Genomic DNA, 14,193 nt, shown 5'->3' with positions numbered 1-14,193 from the left:
AAAAGCCGAGACTAAGTGCACAGTCAGATGGCCATATACAGTGGTGGCCAAAAGTATTGGCACCCCTGCAATTCTGTCAGATAATACTCAGTTTCTTCCTGAAAATGATTGCAATCAGAAATTCTTTGGTATTATTATCTTCATTTAATTTGTCTTCAATGAAAAAACACAAAAGAGAATGAAGCAAAAATCAAATCATTGATCATTTCACACAAAACTCCAAAAATGGGCCAGACAAAAGTATTGGCACCCTCAGCCTAATACTTGGTTGCACAACCGTTAGCCAAAATAACTGCGAACAACCGCTTCCGGTAACCATCAATGAGTTTCTTGCAATGCTCTGTTGGAATTGTAGACCATTCTTCTTTGGCAAACTGCTCCAGGTCCCTGATATTTGAAGGGTGCCTTCTCCAAACTGCCATTTTGAGATCTCTCCACAGGTGTTCTATGGGATTCAGGTCTGGACTCATTGCTGGCCACCTTAGAAGTCTCCAGTGCTTTCTCTCAAACCATTTTATAGTGCTTTTGGAAGTGTGTTTTGGGTCATTGTCCTGCTGGAAGACCCATGACCTCTGAGGGAGACCCAGCTTTCTCACACTGGGCCCTACATTATGCTGCAAAATTTGTTGGTAGTCTTCAGACTTCATAATGCCATGCACACGGTCAAGCAGTCCAGTGCCAGAGGCAGCAAAGCAACCCCAAAACATCAGGGAACCTCCGCCATGTTTGACTGTAGGGACCGTGTTCTTTTCTTTCAATGCCTCTTTTTTTTTCCCTGTACACTCTATGTTGATGCTTTTTTCCAAAAAGCTCTACTTTTGTCTCATCTGACCAGAGAACATTCTTCCAAAACGTTTTAGGCTTTCTCAGGTAAGTTTTGGCAAACTCCAGCATGGCTTTTTATGTCTCGGGGTAAGAAGTGGGGTCTTCCTGGTATCCTACCATACAGTCCCTTTTCATTCAGATGCTGACGGATAGTACGGGTTGACACTGTTGTACCCTCAGACAGCAGGGCAGCTTGAACTTGTTTGGATGTTAGTCGAGGTTCTTTATCCACCATCCGCACAATCTTGCGTTGAAATCTCTCGTCAATTTTTCTTTTCCGTCCACATCTAGGGAGGTTAGCCACAGTGCCATGGGCTTTAAACTTCTTGATGACACTGCGCACGGAAGACACAGGAACATTCAGGTCTTTGGAGATGGACTTGTAGCCTTGAGATTGCTCATGCTTCCTCACAATTTGGTTTCTCAAGTCCTCAGACAGTTCTTTGGTCTTCTTTCTTTTCTCCATGCTCAATGTGGTACACACAAGGACACAGGACAGAGGTTGAGTCAACTTTAATCCATGTTAACTGGCTGCAAGTGTGATTTAGTTATTGCCAACACCTGTTAGGTGCCACAGGTAAGTTACAGGTGCTGTTAATTACACGAATTAGAGAAGCATCACATGATTTTTCAAACAGTGCCAATACTTTTGTCAACCCCCTTTTTTTGGTTTGGTGTGGAATTATATCCAATTTGGCTTTAGGACAATTCTTTTTGTGTTTTTTCATTGAAGACAAATTAAATGAAGGGAATAATACCAAAGAATTTGTGATTGCAGTCATTTTCAGGAAGAAACTGAGTATTATCTGACAGAATTGCAGGGGTGCCAATACTTTTGGCCACCACTGTAAATTGGATGGAGATCGGACCACACTGCTTGGACTGGCCGGCGGCTCTACCGAGCGTGACAGCTGCATGGAATTACATTAATCTGTTACGCTCAGGTCGGCACTGCGTTCCGATCTCGTTCCGATAAGATAGATTTATATGGCTATTTGACTGCGCCCTTAACCTATTTAATTTCATTTTGAAATTTCAAGAAATTGTATGCCAAATATTATTATACCACCTTAACTCACAGATTTCTAGTTACGTGTTTTATTTTCATGCATCATTATTTCATGATCAAAAGTCTTCTGCCTAGTCAATGATCTATGTAATAAAAGTTTTATTATACAGTATGTAAGCTTCTCTGGAGTCTAAAGGGCAGCGGAAAATACTGATATCATTTGTCCTATTATTATTTTTTTATTAACCTCTTTCCTGATGAAGTCAGCCTTTTTGGCAATCCATTTTATCTTCACTTTTATATTGTAGTGTCCCAAGATCCATATCTTTTTTTTTTCCATTGGCAAGGTCGTATGTGTATGATATATATGTCAGCTGAGTCATTTTGGAATACAAATAATTTATAAAGGAACTTTTATTAACAATTCATTTGTCGGGATATAGGTTGTAAACAGAACTGCAATTTTGCCCTGTTTTAATACTTTTTAATCATTACATTATTCACCGTGCTGCTGAAATGAAGTGCTAACTTTATTCTGTGGGTTAGTACAATTAAAACAATACCAAATTAATATAGTTTTACTTATGTTTTATTACTGTTGTACCGTAAATACGCTTTTAAATAAAAATCTTTTTTTTTTTGTGTCGTCGTATTGTCAGAGCCATAAGTTCTACAATTTTCCTTCAATTAAGCAGAGTGAGAGCTTATTTTTTGCAGGACAAGCTCTAGTTATCGTTGTCTGTGCTTTGTGATACATATGACGTTTCAATCACTTATTATTACGGTCTTTGAGAGGCAAAATGAATAGGACAATACTATTATTATACCAATTTCTAATGTTTTTCTACTCTTAAATAACAAAAATAATATTTTGTAAAAAATATTTCATATTTCTTTTTTTTTTTGGGGGGGGGGGGGGTTGCCATATTCTGAGACCCATAACTTATTTTTTAAGTTTATATACACAGAACTTTGTGATAGAATACATTTTTTTTTCCTTGTGGGACAATCTGCAGTTATCTTTGGCATGTACAACTTTTTTTTTAGCACTTTTTATTCTAGTTTTTTGGAATGCAAAACAACAAAAAACCAATAAATCTTTTGATGTTGCAGATTTTCGCAGCATTTTTACACCAATTAGCTACATTTTTTTACTTGTATTTTTGAGTGCGTGTGTTCACCTGTGTTTGTATCGCGTTTTTGACGCTATGGTTTTTGTCTATTTTTGGTTTGTCATGTTTTAACTAAAAATGCTCTGTCTTTGATACTTCCTGTTACTTAACTTTAATAAAACTTTACTGATAAAGTCATGTGCAGATTATATGAATTTTTAGCGCGTTTCTGCTGCAGGAAAGCACTAAAAAGGCATATGCATTTTTTACCTGTGAGTTTTCTTCATCTCATCCAAGTCTATGAGGAAAATCTGCACATAAAATGGATATTTACTAAAAGTGAAATTTACATTTGGTGGATGTAAAAAACTCACCGCCGATCAATTTCAGCTGTATAATTGCTAATTGCTTGTGTAATGGCCGCAATTAAGCTAACTAAATACAGCTTTGTGGTACAAATTAGTCACTAAAATGGGCAGGGCGGCAGAGTGACCTGATGATTTGGCAATATATGACCCTGAAATTCCTATGCCACCCCTGATTACAAGTATCATTACCTTGTACATTTATGGCAGATCCTGTATGGAATAGATACCAACAGGACTTACAAGTATTTTGAAAATGGTGCTCTGTCACACGCTACTATTAGTGGAGAGGTGGTCGGACATAGATGCAGGTCCTGTGGATATGTCTTACATGTACAAGATGGGGGGAGTACCCTTTTAAGTTTATTGCTGGTGATTTTCCATGATATTCTTAACCAAAGATCTTCCATGGCCTTGCAATAGCAATCTTTGCTATGAGGAAATAAAAGATAAGAGTTTTCGTGTTCTTTGAAGTCGATATTGATTAATATGCAGTATGATATACCTGTCAAAATACTATGTTTTTTTAAAGTGGTTATTCAGGCTTAGAAGAAAAGTCTGCAGTCAGTCTATGCATAAACTGTAAGGATTCCCCTGTATTTCCCGCATGAGGGGATGGTCATGTGTCCACATGTACACTACTGCTCAAAAGTTTGCGGTCACCCAGACAATTTTGTGTTTTCCATGAAAACTCATACTTTTATTTATCAAATAAGTTGCAAAATGATTAGAAAATATAGTCCAGACATTGACAACGTTAGAAATAATGATTTTTATTAGAAAGAATAATTTTCTCCTTCAAACTTTGCATTCGTCAAAGAATGCTCCCTTTGCAGCAATTACAGCATTGCAGACCTTTGGCATTGTAGCTGTTAATTTGCTGAAGTAATCTTGAGAAATTTCACACATGCTTCCTGAAGCCCCTCCACAAGTTGGATTAGCTTGATGGGCACTTCTTGCGTACCATACGGTTAAGCTGCTCCCACAACAGCTCAATGGGGTTGAGATCTGGTGACTGCGCTGGCCACTCCATTACAGATAGAATACCAGCTGCCTGCTTCTTCCCTGAATAGTTCATGCATAATTTGGAGGTGTGCTTTGGGTCATTGTCCTGTTGTAGGATGAAATTGGCTCCAATGAAGCGCAGTCCACAGGGTATGGCGTTGCAAAATGGAGTGATAGCCTTCCTTATTCAAAATCCCATTTGCCTTGTACAAATCTCCCACTTTACCAGCACCAAAGCAACCCCAGACCATCACATTACCTCCACCATGCTTGACAGATGGCATCCGGCACTCTTCCAGCATTTTTTCAGTTCTGCGTCTCACAAATGTTCTTCTGTGTGATCCAAACACCTCAAACTTTGATTCGTCTGTCCATAAAACTTTTTTCCAATCTTCCTCTGTGTAATGTCAGTGTTCTTTTGCCCATATTAATCTTGTCCTTTTATTAGCCAGCCTCAGATATGGCTTTTTCTTTGCCACTTTGCCCTGAAGGCCAGCATCCAGGTGTCGCCTCTTCACTGTAGACATTGACACTGGGGTTTTGCGTGTACTATTTAATGAAGCTGCCAGTTGAGGAGCTGTGAGGCATCGATTTCTCAAACTAGAGACTCTAATGTACTTGTCTTGTTGCTCAGTTCTGCAGCGGGGCCTCCCACTTTTCTTTCTACTCTGGTTAGAGCCTGTTTGTGCTCTCCTCTGAAGGGAGTAGTACACACCTTTGTAGGAAATCTTCAGTTTCTTGGCAACTTCTCGCATGGAATAGCCTTCATTTCTAAGAACAAGAATAGACTGTCGAGTTTCACATGAAAGTTCTCTTTTTCTGGCCGTTTTGAGAGTTTCATAGAACAAACAAATGTAATGCTCCAGATTTTCAACTAGCTCAAAGGAAGGTCAATTTTATAGCGTCTCAAATCAGCCAAACCATTTTCAGCTGGGCTAACATACTTGTGCAAGGGTTTTCGAGGGTTTTCTAAACATCCATTAGACTTCTTACACAGTTAGCAAACACAATGTACCATTAAAACACTGGAGTGGTGGTTGTTGGAAATGGGCCTCTGTACACCTATGTAGATATTGCAATAAAAACAAGATGTTTGTAGCTAGAATAGTCATTTACCACATTAACAATGTATAGAGTGTATTTCTGATTCATTTAATGTTAGCTTCATTGAAAAAAAATGTGCTTTTCTTTCAAAAATAATGACATTTCTAAATGACCCCAAACTTTTGAATCGTAGTGTATGTGATAAAACAATGAGAGAAAAATGAGAATCTAGCCTGTATGCATGCAGTCTGCAGTTACACAGAGTGACTACAGACTTTTTGCCTCAGCCCGACAAACCCCTTTAAAGGAAACCTGTCATCAGGATTTTTCTAAGTATACTACAACCAGTGTCAGGTTGGCACTGTTACACTGATTAAAATGATACCTGGGTTGAAGAAATCCGTCTTGTGGTTGTTGTTTAATCTGTTTTCAGTTTTGATTTAAAGAGGTTTTCCCACGAGCAAAAGTTCATTTTAATCAATAGATATTGGAATACTAATAATTTCCATAATTGGATGTACAGTCCAGTGTCCTGTAATTTAAGCCCAGAATGATGACGATGAGGCCAGAGCACCAAAAAAAGCCCTGCCCACAGTCCCGCCCCTGAGCATGAGTATCTCATTAAAGGGGTTGTCCCACGAACGAAAGTTGATTTTAATCAATAGATCTTGGAATAATAATAAGTTCCACAATTGACTATATTTAAATAAAATGTTCCTGTGCTGAGATAATCTTATGAATGTGCCCCTGCTGTGTACGGTGTAATGGCTGTGTCTGACCGTGCAGGAACATGGTCTGATCATACCACATCTCCTGGGCAAGGGAGGAAGAAAAAGAGTATACAGACATTACAGCAGGGGATCGTAGCTGATTCTTTCTTTGAAGTAAAACATTGTTTAAAAACAGGCAGGGAAAAGTTTTACTCAAATAAAGAATCAGCTGTGATCCCGTACTGTAATGTCTGTATACTCTTTTGCTTCCTCCCTGCCCAGGAGCTGTGGTATGATCAGATCATGTCCCTGCACGGTCAGATACAGCCATTACACCGTACACAGCAGGGGCACATTTATAAGATTATCTCAGCACAGAAACATTTTATTTAAATATAGTCAATTGTGGAACTTATTATTATTCCAAGATCTATTGATTAAAATCAACTTTCGTTCGTGGGACAACCCCTTTAATGAGATACTCATGCTCAGGGGCGGGACTGTGGGCAGAGCTTTTTTTGGTGCTCTGGCCTCATCGTCATCATTCTGGGCTTAAATTACAGGTCACTGGACTGTCAGTGACCTGCCTACTATTTTAAATACTGCCCCTGCGCATTTAATATTGTGGTCTGTAAAAAAAAATAAAAATTTAGGTCCAACAAAATGGTGCTGGTGGCGGCGCATGCACAGTAGCATCTATCGGCAGGCGACTCTCTCAATCTGTGCAAGCGCTGCCCACTGGTTGCGGCGCTTGTGCAGATTTAGAGCATCGCTTGCCGATAAATGCTACTGTGCATGCTCCGCCTCCGCCGTTTTGTTGGAGCTAAATTTATTTTTTTTAAGACCACAATATTAAATGCGCAGGCGCAGTATTTAATATAGACGGATTTCTTCAACCCAGGTATCATTTTAGTCAGTGTAACAGCGCCAACCTGTCAATGTCTGTAGTTTACTTCGCGAAATCCTGATGACAAGTTTCTTTTAAGATTGTGCTCGTTTATTAATGTATAAGTTAGAGTATTGATGCGTCTTTGCAATCTAACAGTTGTGAACATGTACAGTATAACAGATAACTACATGATCTACAATAGTGACTGCAATAATTTTTAAAAATAATAACTTTATTGGCTCAAATGATATAAATAACTATGTGAACAAGTTGCGAGTGACCACAAAACATGTTTTTCTAAATATTCTAAAAAGTTATTGCTTATCTTTTAGTCTATGATGGCATCAATGTGAAACACTACAGAATCAGAAAACTTGACAATGGAGGATTTTATATATCGCCAAGAAAAAAATTTCAAGATATGGAAGAACTTGTGCAGAATTATATGAAGGTGGATGATGGACTGTGCTGTAAGCTCAGAAAACCATGCATAAAGGTATAATATACTCAGTGAAGATACTGTTTGCAAAAGTTAGTTGTATGCAAACTCTTAAGGCTTTGTATCCTTATATATCTTTTTATGGCACTGAATGTCTCATGTGAAAAAAAAAGATACTGTAATTAATTTCAAGTGAAAATCAGAATTCAGCTTAGTTTCATGTTCAGAAGAGGCTTGGTATTTAGCTGGCTGTTGAGAGTGACCAAATCAAGCAGCTTGCAGTGTATTGTAATACATGGAAGCTGAAGAAATAAAACAATTAAATATTCTTCAACCAAAATGAATCACATGAAACTGCCCAAAAAAGTATAGAAAAAATGCAAATGTGTCTTTAAAGAGGACCTTTCACCAATTTTTTTTAACGTTGAACTGGACACATGATGTAATAGTGGCTGCAGAGCTCATGAAAACATTTTTTTTCATTTTTTTGTTTTGATTCTGAATTTGCATGGATATTAGTAATCAAATTATTTGGCAGTTAATGAGTTAACTTTTGTTACGTTCGGCAGGGTGTTATCAGACAGTTTGCATTGGAGGCGGTAACTTCTTTTCCCTGTACAATGCTGACCAATCATAAGTAGACTGCAACAAAGCAAAAAAAGAACTTGTCCTTCAATAGCATATAGCAGGTTTCTCATTGTGTGATACAGCCCTGATCTCGTGCTCTAACCTCCTTCATGAGTCAGTGAGGGGAGGGACAGTGCAGCTGAGTTTTGCTTTGTCACATTACAAACCCTTCTATGATCTAGTAGCTCTCCTACTCTCCTAGAACAGTCACCTCTACTGTACTACCCCTCCCACACACTCTGTCCAGAGCTATATCATTAATCACATATGTTTGTTGTGCTCAGGCAACTTATACTGGCTCATCAGTGAGATCAGAGCTGTCATTATGTCTCACACAGAAGTAGCCCAGAATAAGCAAGTTACTCCTGTGTGATACATAATGACAACCCAGATCTCACTGCAGAAGCAATACAAGTTGTTTGAGCACAATAGACATAAATGCAACTACTGACACATCTCTGGATACTCAATGTGGGGCAGTACAGCTGAGGGGACAGTACTGTGAGTGAATGAGAGCTAATAGAAGGGTTTGAAATGTGACACAGCTAACCTCAGCTGTACAGCCCCTACCACACACTACCTCATGCAGGAGGATCTCACACACTGAGAAAGCTGCTCTAAGCTATTGTGGGAAATGCTCTTTTTTTCCTGAATGTTGCTGCAAAAAACAAAGTTTAACTCATTAGCAGCCCTTGGGATGCGTGTTTGAGAGCCTTGTTCTAAAGGAAAGAAGGCAATTCTTTACTGTAAGAGCAGTGAGACTATGGAACTCTGCCACATGATGTTCGATTCACTAAATAGTCAATTCATTAAAAATGCACAAGACTGGCCTGGATGCCTTTCTTGAAAAATATGATATTACATGTTATGGAAACTAGATTCTGTGATGTGACGTTAAACCAGGAACCAGTCTGATTGCTGGATGTGGAGTCGGGAAGGAATTTTTCCTCTTATATGGGGCAATTAGTATTGCATAAAGGGTTTATTTTGCACTCAACTGGATCAACATGTTAGGTTACATGCTGAACATGATTTACTTGTGTCTTCTTTGAACCTAAAAAGCTATGAAACTATGAAGCAATGACTTCATTTGACATTTGTTTCATTTCAATTTTTCGTGCTAATTTTACATATTTTCTTCAAACTTTCCGCACTTCTTCTTGTAAGTATAATTCATGCATTCTGACCTTCAGCTGGTTTCTGTGTATGCTAAATCAGGTGTTATCTTGCGCTAAATATTTCATGTTATTTCCTGAACAAACTTCCTTGTTTGACGTTATTGTAATATGACTTTACTATTGGAATGTATGAAAAGCTCAGGTGCCATCTTGTGGACATTTGTAGAAATGCTTTTCAGTGCTTAGGTTACATTTTTTACTTTACTACTATGATCTGTGCTCCCAAATTTTTTTCATAAACTGATGGTTTTCTTTAGTAACTGTTTACTTACCGCTTTCATGTTTTTCACTCAAATATTTCAAGAGTTGTAACAATTAAAGTTTTGAATGCCATCTTTTAATTTAAGATATAATGTATTGAACAACTGAAAAACAAATATTTATACTTTGTTTGTGTCACCATATTCTGAGACTTATAACTTTTTTATTTTTTTGAGTGAGGGGCTATTTTTCAGGGCAAACTCTTCTTTTTATTGTTGGGGTACATACAACTTTTTTTTGAGGGGGAGCTTGATAAAAAAACAACAATTCTAGATTTTTTTTGTATAATAAAGGATTATTATTAATAATATTTTTTTACAGATATGGTAGTAGCAAATAATTATTTCTCGTGTTTTTATTTATAGAATGGAAAAATAAAGAATTACTTAAAATGTTTTAATTATTCTATACATTTTTTTAGGCCTCCTAGGGGCCTTGATAATGCAACCACTTGATCGTAGGTAGAATACACTGCAATAATCATGTTTTACAGTGTATGAGAATTTTTTCAAAGATGGCGAACATGGGGGTTTTGAGTAGACAATCCATGAACCCTCTGATAGCCTGACAACTTAAATATCATGGATGCTGTTGACTGAGGCATCTAAGTCCGGTCAAGGGGTCAGCTTCTGGGTTGCTCTATACACTGGTACCCGACGTGTGATGTTTATGTATATGACATGTGTGTAAAGGGTTAAAGGAGGATTAATATTAAAAGTTCATGGCTGGTGGAGATTTCACATCCGCTCTTGCTTTTGCTGAACAGACGTTGACGACTTTTTAATGACTGATTAGTTTCAGCTAATTTTATTACGATGTTTTAATTAAATCAGCTCCACTTTAAGTAGGGCCTATCAAACGGTTTACACAGATTATTAACACATGATATATATTTATAGATAGAACATTTTTTTTTAATTTTATTTAAACCAGACTGAAGTTCCTCTGCCTCCAGACTTGTGTTACCAAACTGCAGATCACTGGGAAATTGACAGGAACTCTTTGAAGTTTTTGAAGAAGTTGGGACAGGGTCAGTTTGGAGAAGTATGGGAAGGATTGTGGAACAATACCATATCAGTAGCTATTAAAACATTGAAAACAGGTAAGTAGAAGTGGAGCGTGGAGATGAGCAGATTTATTTATGTTGCTGTGTCACGTATTTTTCTTGGCATGCTGTGCATTGCTATTGATGTGAACTGTTTAGTATTCTTTTGCACACACTATTAGTTTTGTTCTGGGATGCAATAACCCAGGGATGAGCATAGCATGAGCGCTAGTAGGAAAGGGGGATTGATGCTACCCTAAAATTAATTTAGAATCTACCTAATATCTATTAATTTAAAGGGAATCTCTCAGCAGGTTTTCGCTACCCCATCTGAGAACAGCATGATGTAGGGTCAGAGAGCCTGATTCCTGCGATGTATCACTTACTGGGATGCTTGCTGCGTGTTTGATAAAATCTCTGTTTTATCAGCCACAGATTTACCTCTGAATGCTGAGCTCTGTATAATCCCACCAAACCTCTGATTGGCAGCTGTAAGTGGTGGGGGCGGGGTTATAAACAGCTCATGAATATGGAGGACTACCAGGCAGCATGTTTACTAGTCATCTAATGATTTTTTCCTGCTGATAAAACAGTGATGTTATCAAATCTACAGCAAGCAGCCCAGTAAGTGATACATTGCTAGAATCAGGGTCTCTTCCTCTACATTATGTTACACTCAGATTAAATGGGAAAAGCTGGTGACAGATTCCCTTTAAATGTAAGGGGCTGAGCTAAAGAGTATCATGGCTAACATTTACAGTACTAGTGGCTTACTAGAAATACAGGGGTTACATAATAAGTATACAGTCAACTTTTGGTGGCAGCACAAGTAATGGGGGACTCTGGGTACTCTAGTTTATTCTTAGGGCATTTTCTACACTGTGAATCCAAAAGCATATGTTTGGATTGCATAAACAGTACACAATCCAGACTTAAGGAGAATATTGTATTATTGCATTATCAGTTTGATTATTTATTTCAAAAGAGATATAAAAGATTGTTGCTTTACTCCCCACATTCGGATCATCAACTTTTGCAGATTCTTCCACTGGACTGGTATTCTTAAATAGATAAGAGTGGCAGTCTCCTTTTAGGGTACAGATGTAGGATATCAAAATACTGAACAGAATACTGGTCTGAACAGGTGCATACTAAGAGTAGCCATCTCCATACATAACTAACAAATAAAGTTGCACTCTGTAACGCAATAGCATGTAAAAATTACCAGTATTCTGTTGAGAAGTGATAGTCAGTCTTTTGATATTTGTATACATAGGCTATTTGACTGAGCACTCCATCCATCATCCTATGGTGGTTTTTATCAAAGCAGGATCTTACCTACACATATAAATGTAGGCTATCAGCTCAGGAGAGGAAACACATTAGGTTAGATCCCCAGCATAGAAGATCGCCTTGTCGTGTCTGCTAGGCATACATGGATTGTCCAATTCATGCTCTAAGTATCTTTGTTTTTTCCTATTTTCTAGAGCAGTAATACAATTCCAATTTCATATATTCCATTTTTACTCCACATTCCCATATAAATGTAGACTATCAGCCCAGGAGAGGAAACGCATTAGGTTAGGTCTCCAGCAAAGAAGATTGTCTTGTCGTTGCTGCTGGGCATACATGGATTGGCCAATTTATGCACTAAGTATCTTAGTTTTTTCCTATTTTCTAGAACAGTAATATTATTCAAATTTCATATATTTCATTTTTTACATGCTATAGCGTTGCAGGGTGCTACTTTATTTGTTAGTTACAGATGTAGGAGATTATATTATTTTTTCAGATGTGGTTGTCTTATAGATAGAAACAGACTTAATACCATGTGTGCATGTTTTCATTTTATGTACCTTAGGATCCATGAATCCCCAAGACTTTTTAAGGGAAGCACAACTCATGAAGAGTCTTAGACATCCAAGGCTTATTCAGTTATATGCAGTGTGCAGTTTGGAAGAACCAGTCTATATCATAACGGAGCTCATGAGACATGGAAGTTTACTTACGTATCTACAAAGTAAGTAACAATTCAAATTGTGTGGCTTTGAGAAATGCGACTCTGAATTATATACACATAAGGCCTGATTCATCAAAGTTTTTACACCGGAATTCTGGCGTAAAAAGTTTTGAAAAATTGTAAAATTTTAGCACAACACAAGTCTGTGCTAAAATGATTCTCCGGAGTAAGATTTGTGGTAAGACGCACGCTACGCGCCTCTTAATGAATCAGGATGGAGAATCATCCATGCTTGTACTTCCTTTATATGGACATTTTTTTCCCTGAGTGTGTTTCAGCTTAATAGCTCTCAGGGTTTATTTCTAATCTAAGCTTTTACATTCATCTTTTAATTCAATGTGTGTTGTATAGATGATTGTTACAAGTCTTCTCTCACGTGCAATGCACACCGTCTTATTTTGTCACTAACACATTAAGAAAACTAGTCTGCTCTACTAAATTAAAAGGTCAAACCAATAAAGAATAATTGTTATCGAAAAGCCCTATTAATTATATGACAATTACAAGACAACCGCAGTTCAGCAAGTTCACAGTAACAGTAAAGTCTCTTTACCTTGAAAAATGTGGATACATTTGTTCCTGGTCGAAATTGTATTGCTTTGTACTAGACAGGGATGTGAAATATTGCAGTTTCAGGAAAGAAAGTTTGGAACATTTAATGAATTACTTTGGCAATAACAAAACTTTGTCTATTAGCAGAATACCAATTACTTACTGGCGAAATGAAAGGCGCTATCCCAATGATAAAACACCTGATTGCTTGTCATGGGTTACTTATTGTCCATTTTATGGTTAGGTCTGATCTATTGAATGTAAACTGTTCCGTGCACTGTACAGAGTAATGTTTCATGGAATAGGTATTTCATCTACAGTAGATATAGATGCCTATATATGTATACAGTACTGTGCATATGTTTGGGGCAGGTGTGGAAAAATGCTACAAAGTAAGAATTCTTTTAAAAAAATAGTAGTGTGAATAATTTATTTTTATCAAAACAAAACAAAATGCAAATTAAATAAACAAAAGAGAGGAATCAAAATCAAATCAATATTTGGTGTGACCACTCTTTGCCTTCAAAGCAGCATCAAGTCTTCAAGGTACACTTGCACACAGTTTTTGAAGGAACTCAGAATGGATTTTCTTCCAAAAATCCGGAAAAATTAACCACAGATCTTCTGTGGATGTAAGCTTGTGGAAATCCTTCTGTCTTTTCATGTAATCCCAGACAGACTCGATAATGTTGAGATCAGGGCTCTGTGAAGGTCATATCATCACTTCCAGGACTTTATTCTTCTTTACTTTGAAGGCAGTTCTTCATCACTTTGCTTGCATGTTTTGGGTCATTGATCAACTGCAGAATAAATTTGGAACCAATCAGATGCCTCCCTAATGGTTTTGCATGATGGATAAGTATCTGCCTTTATTTCTCAGCATTGAGAATACCATTAATCCTGACCAAATCACTAACTTTGATGAAATATAGTCCAAAAGTTGCAAGGAACCTCAACCATGCTTCACTCTTGCCTGCAGACAGTCACTATTGTACCATACTCCAGCCCTTTGGCAAACATACTGTCTTCTGTTACAGACAAATATTTAAAGGGGTTGTCCAGTACTTTAAAAAAAAATGCCAGTGGGTTTTAATGATAAATGCAACCTTCTT

The 14,193-nt window shown here is 37.5% G+C and overlaps 1 protein-coding gene across 1 annotated transcript in view; it reads left to right on the top strand.

The window, feature by feature from the left end:
- Nucleotides 1-14,193, top strand: part of FRK (fyn related Src family tyrosine kinase) — a 94,111-nt gene that overhangs the window by 68,042 nt on the left and 11,876 nt on the right. The window contains exons 3-5 of the mRNA XM_073675881.1: nt 7,292-7,455; nt 10,398-10,566; nt 12,371-12,529. Of these exons, the coding sequence (XP_073531982.1) occupies nt 7,292-7,455; nt 10,398-10,566; nt 12,371-12,529 (492 nt within the window). The remainder of the gene's footprint in view (nt 1-7,291; nt 7,456-10,397; nt 10,567-12,370; nt 12,530-14,193) is intronic.

This window comes from Phyllobates terribilis, unplaced genomic scaffold (genome assembly GCF_046119375.1).
Source record: "Phyllobates terribilis strain yellow unplaced genomic scaffold, ASM4611937v1 Scaffold_3__8_contigs__length_932513732, whole genome shotgun sequence".
In the NCBI taxonomy this organism is placed as follows: Eukaryota; Metazoa; Chordata; class Amphibia; order Anura; family Dendrobatidae; genus Phyllobates; species Phyllobates terribilis.
Note: the sequence above shows the minus strand (reverse complement) of the source record. Positions and strands in the feature narration are given on the sequence as shown.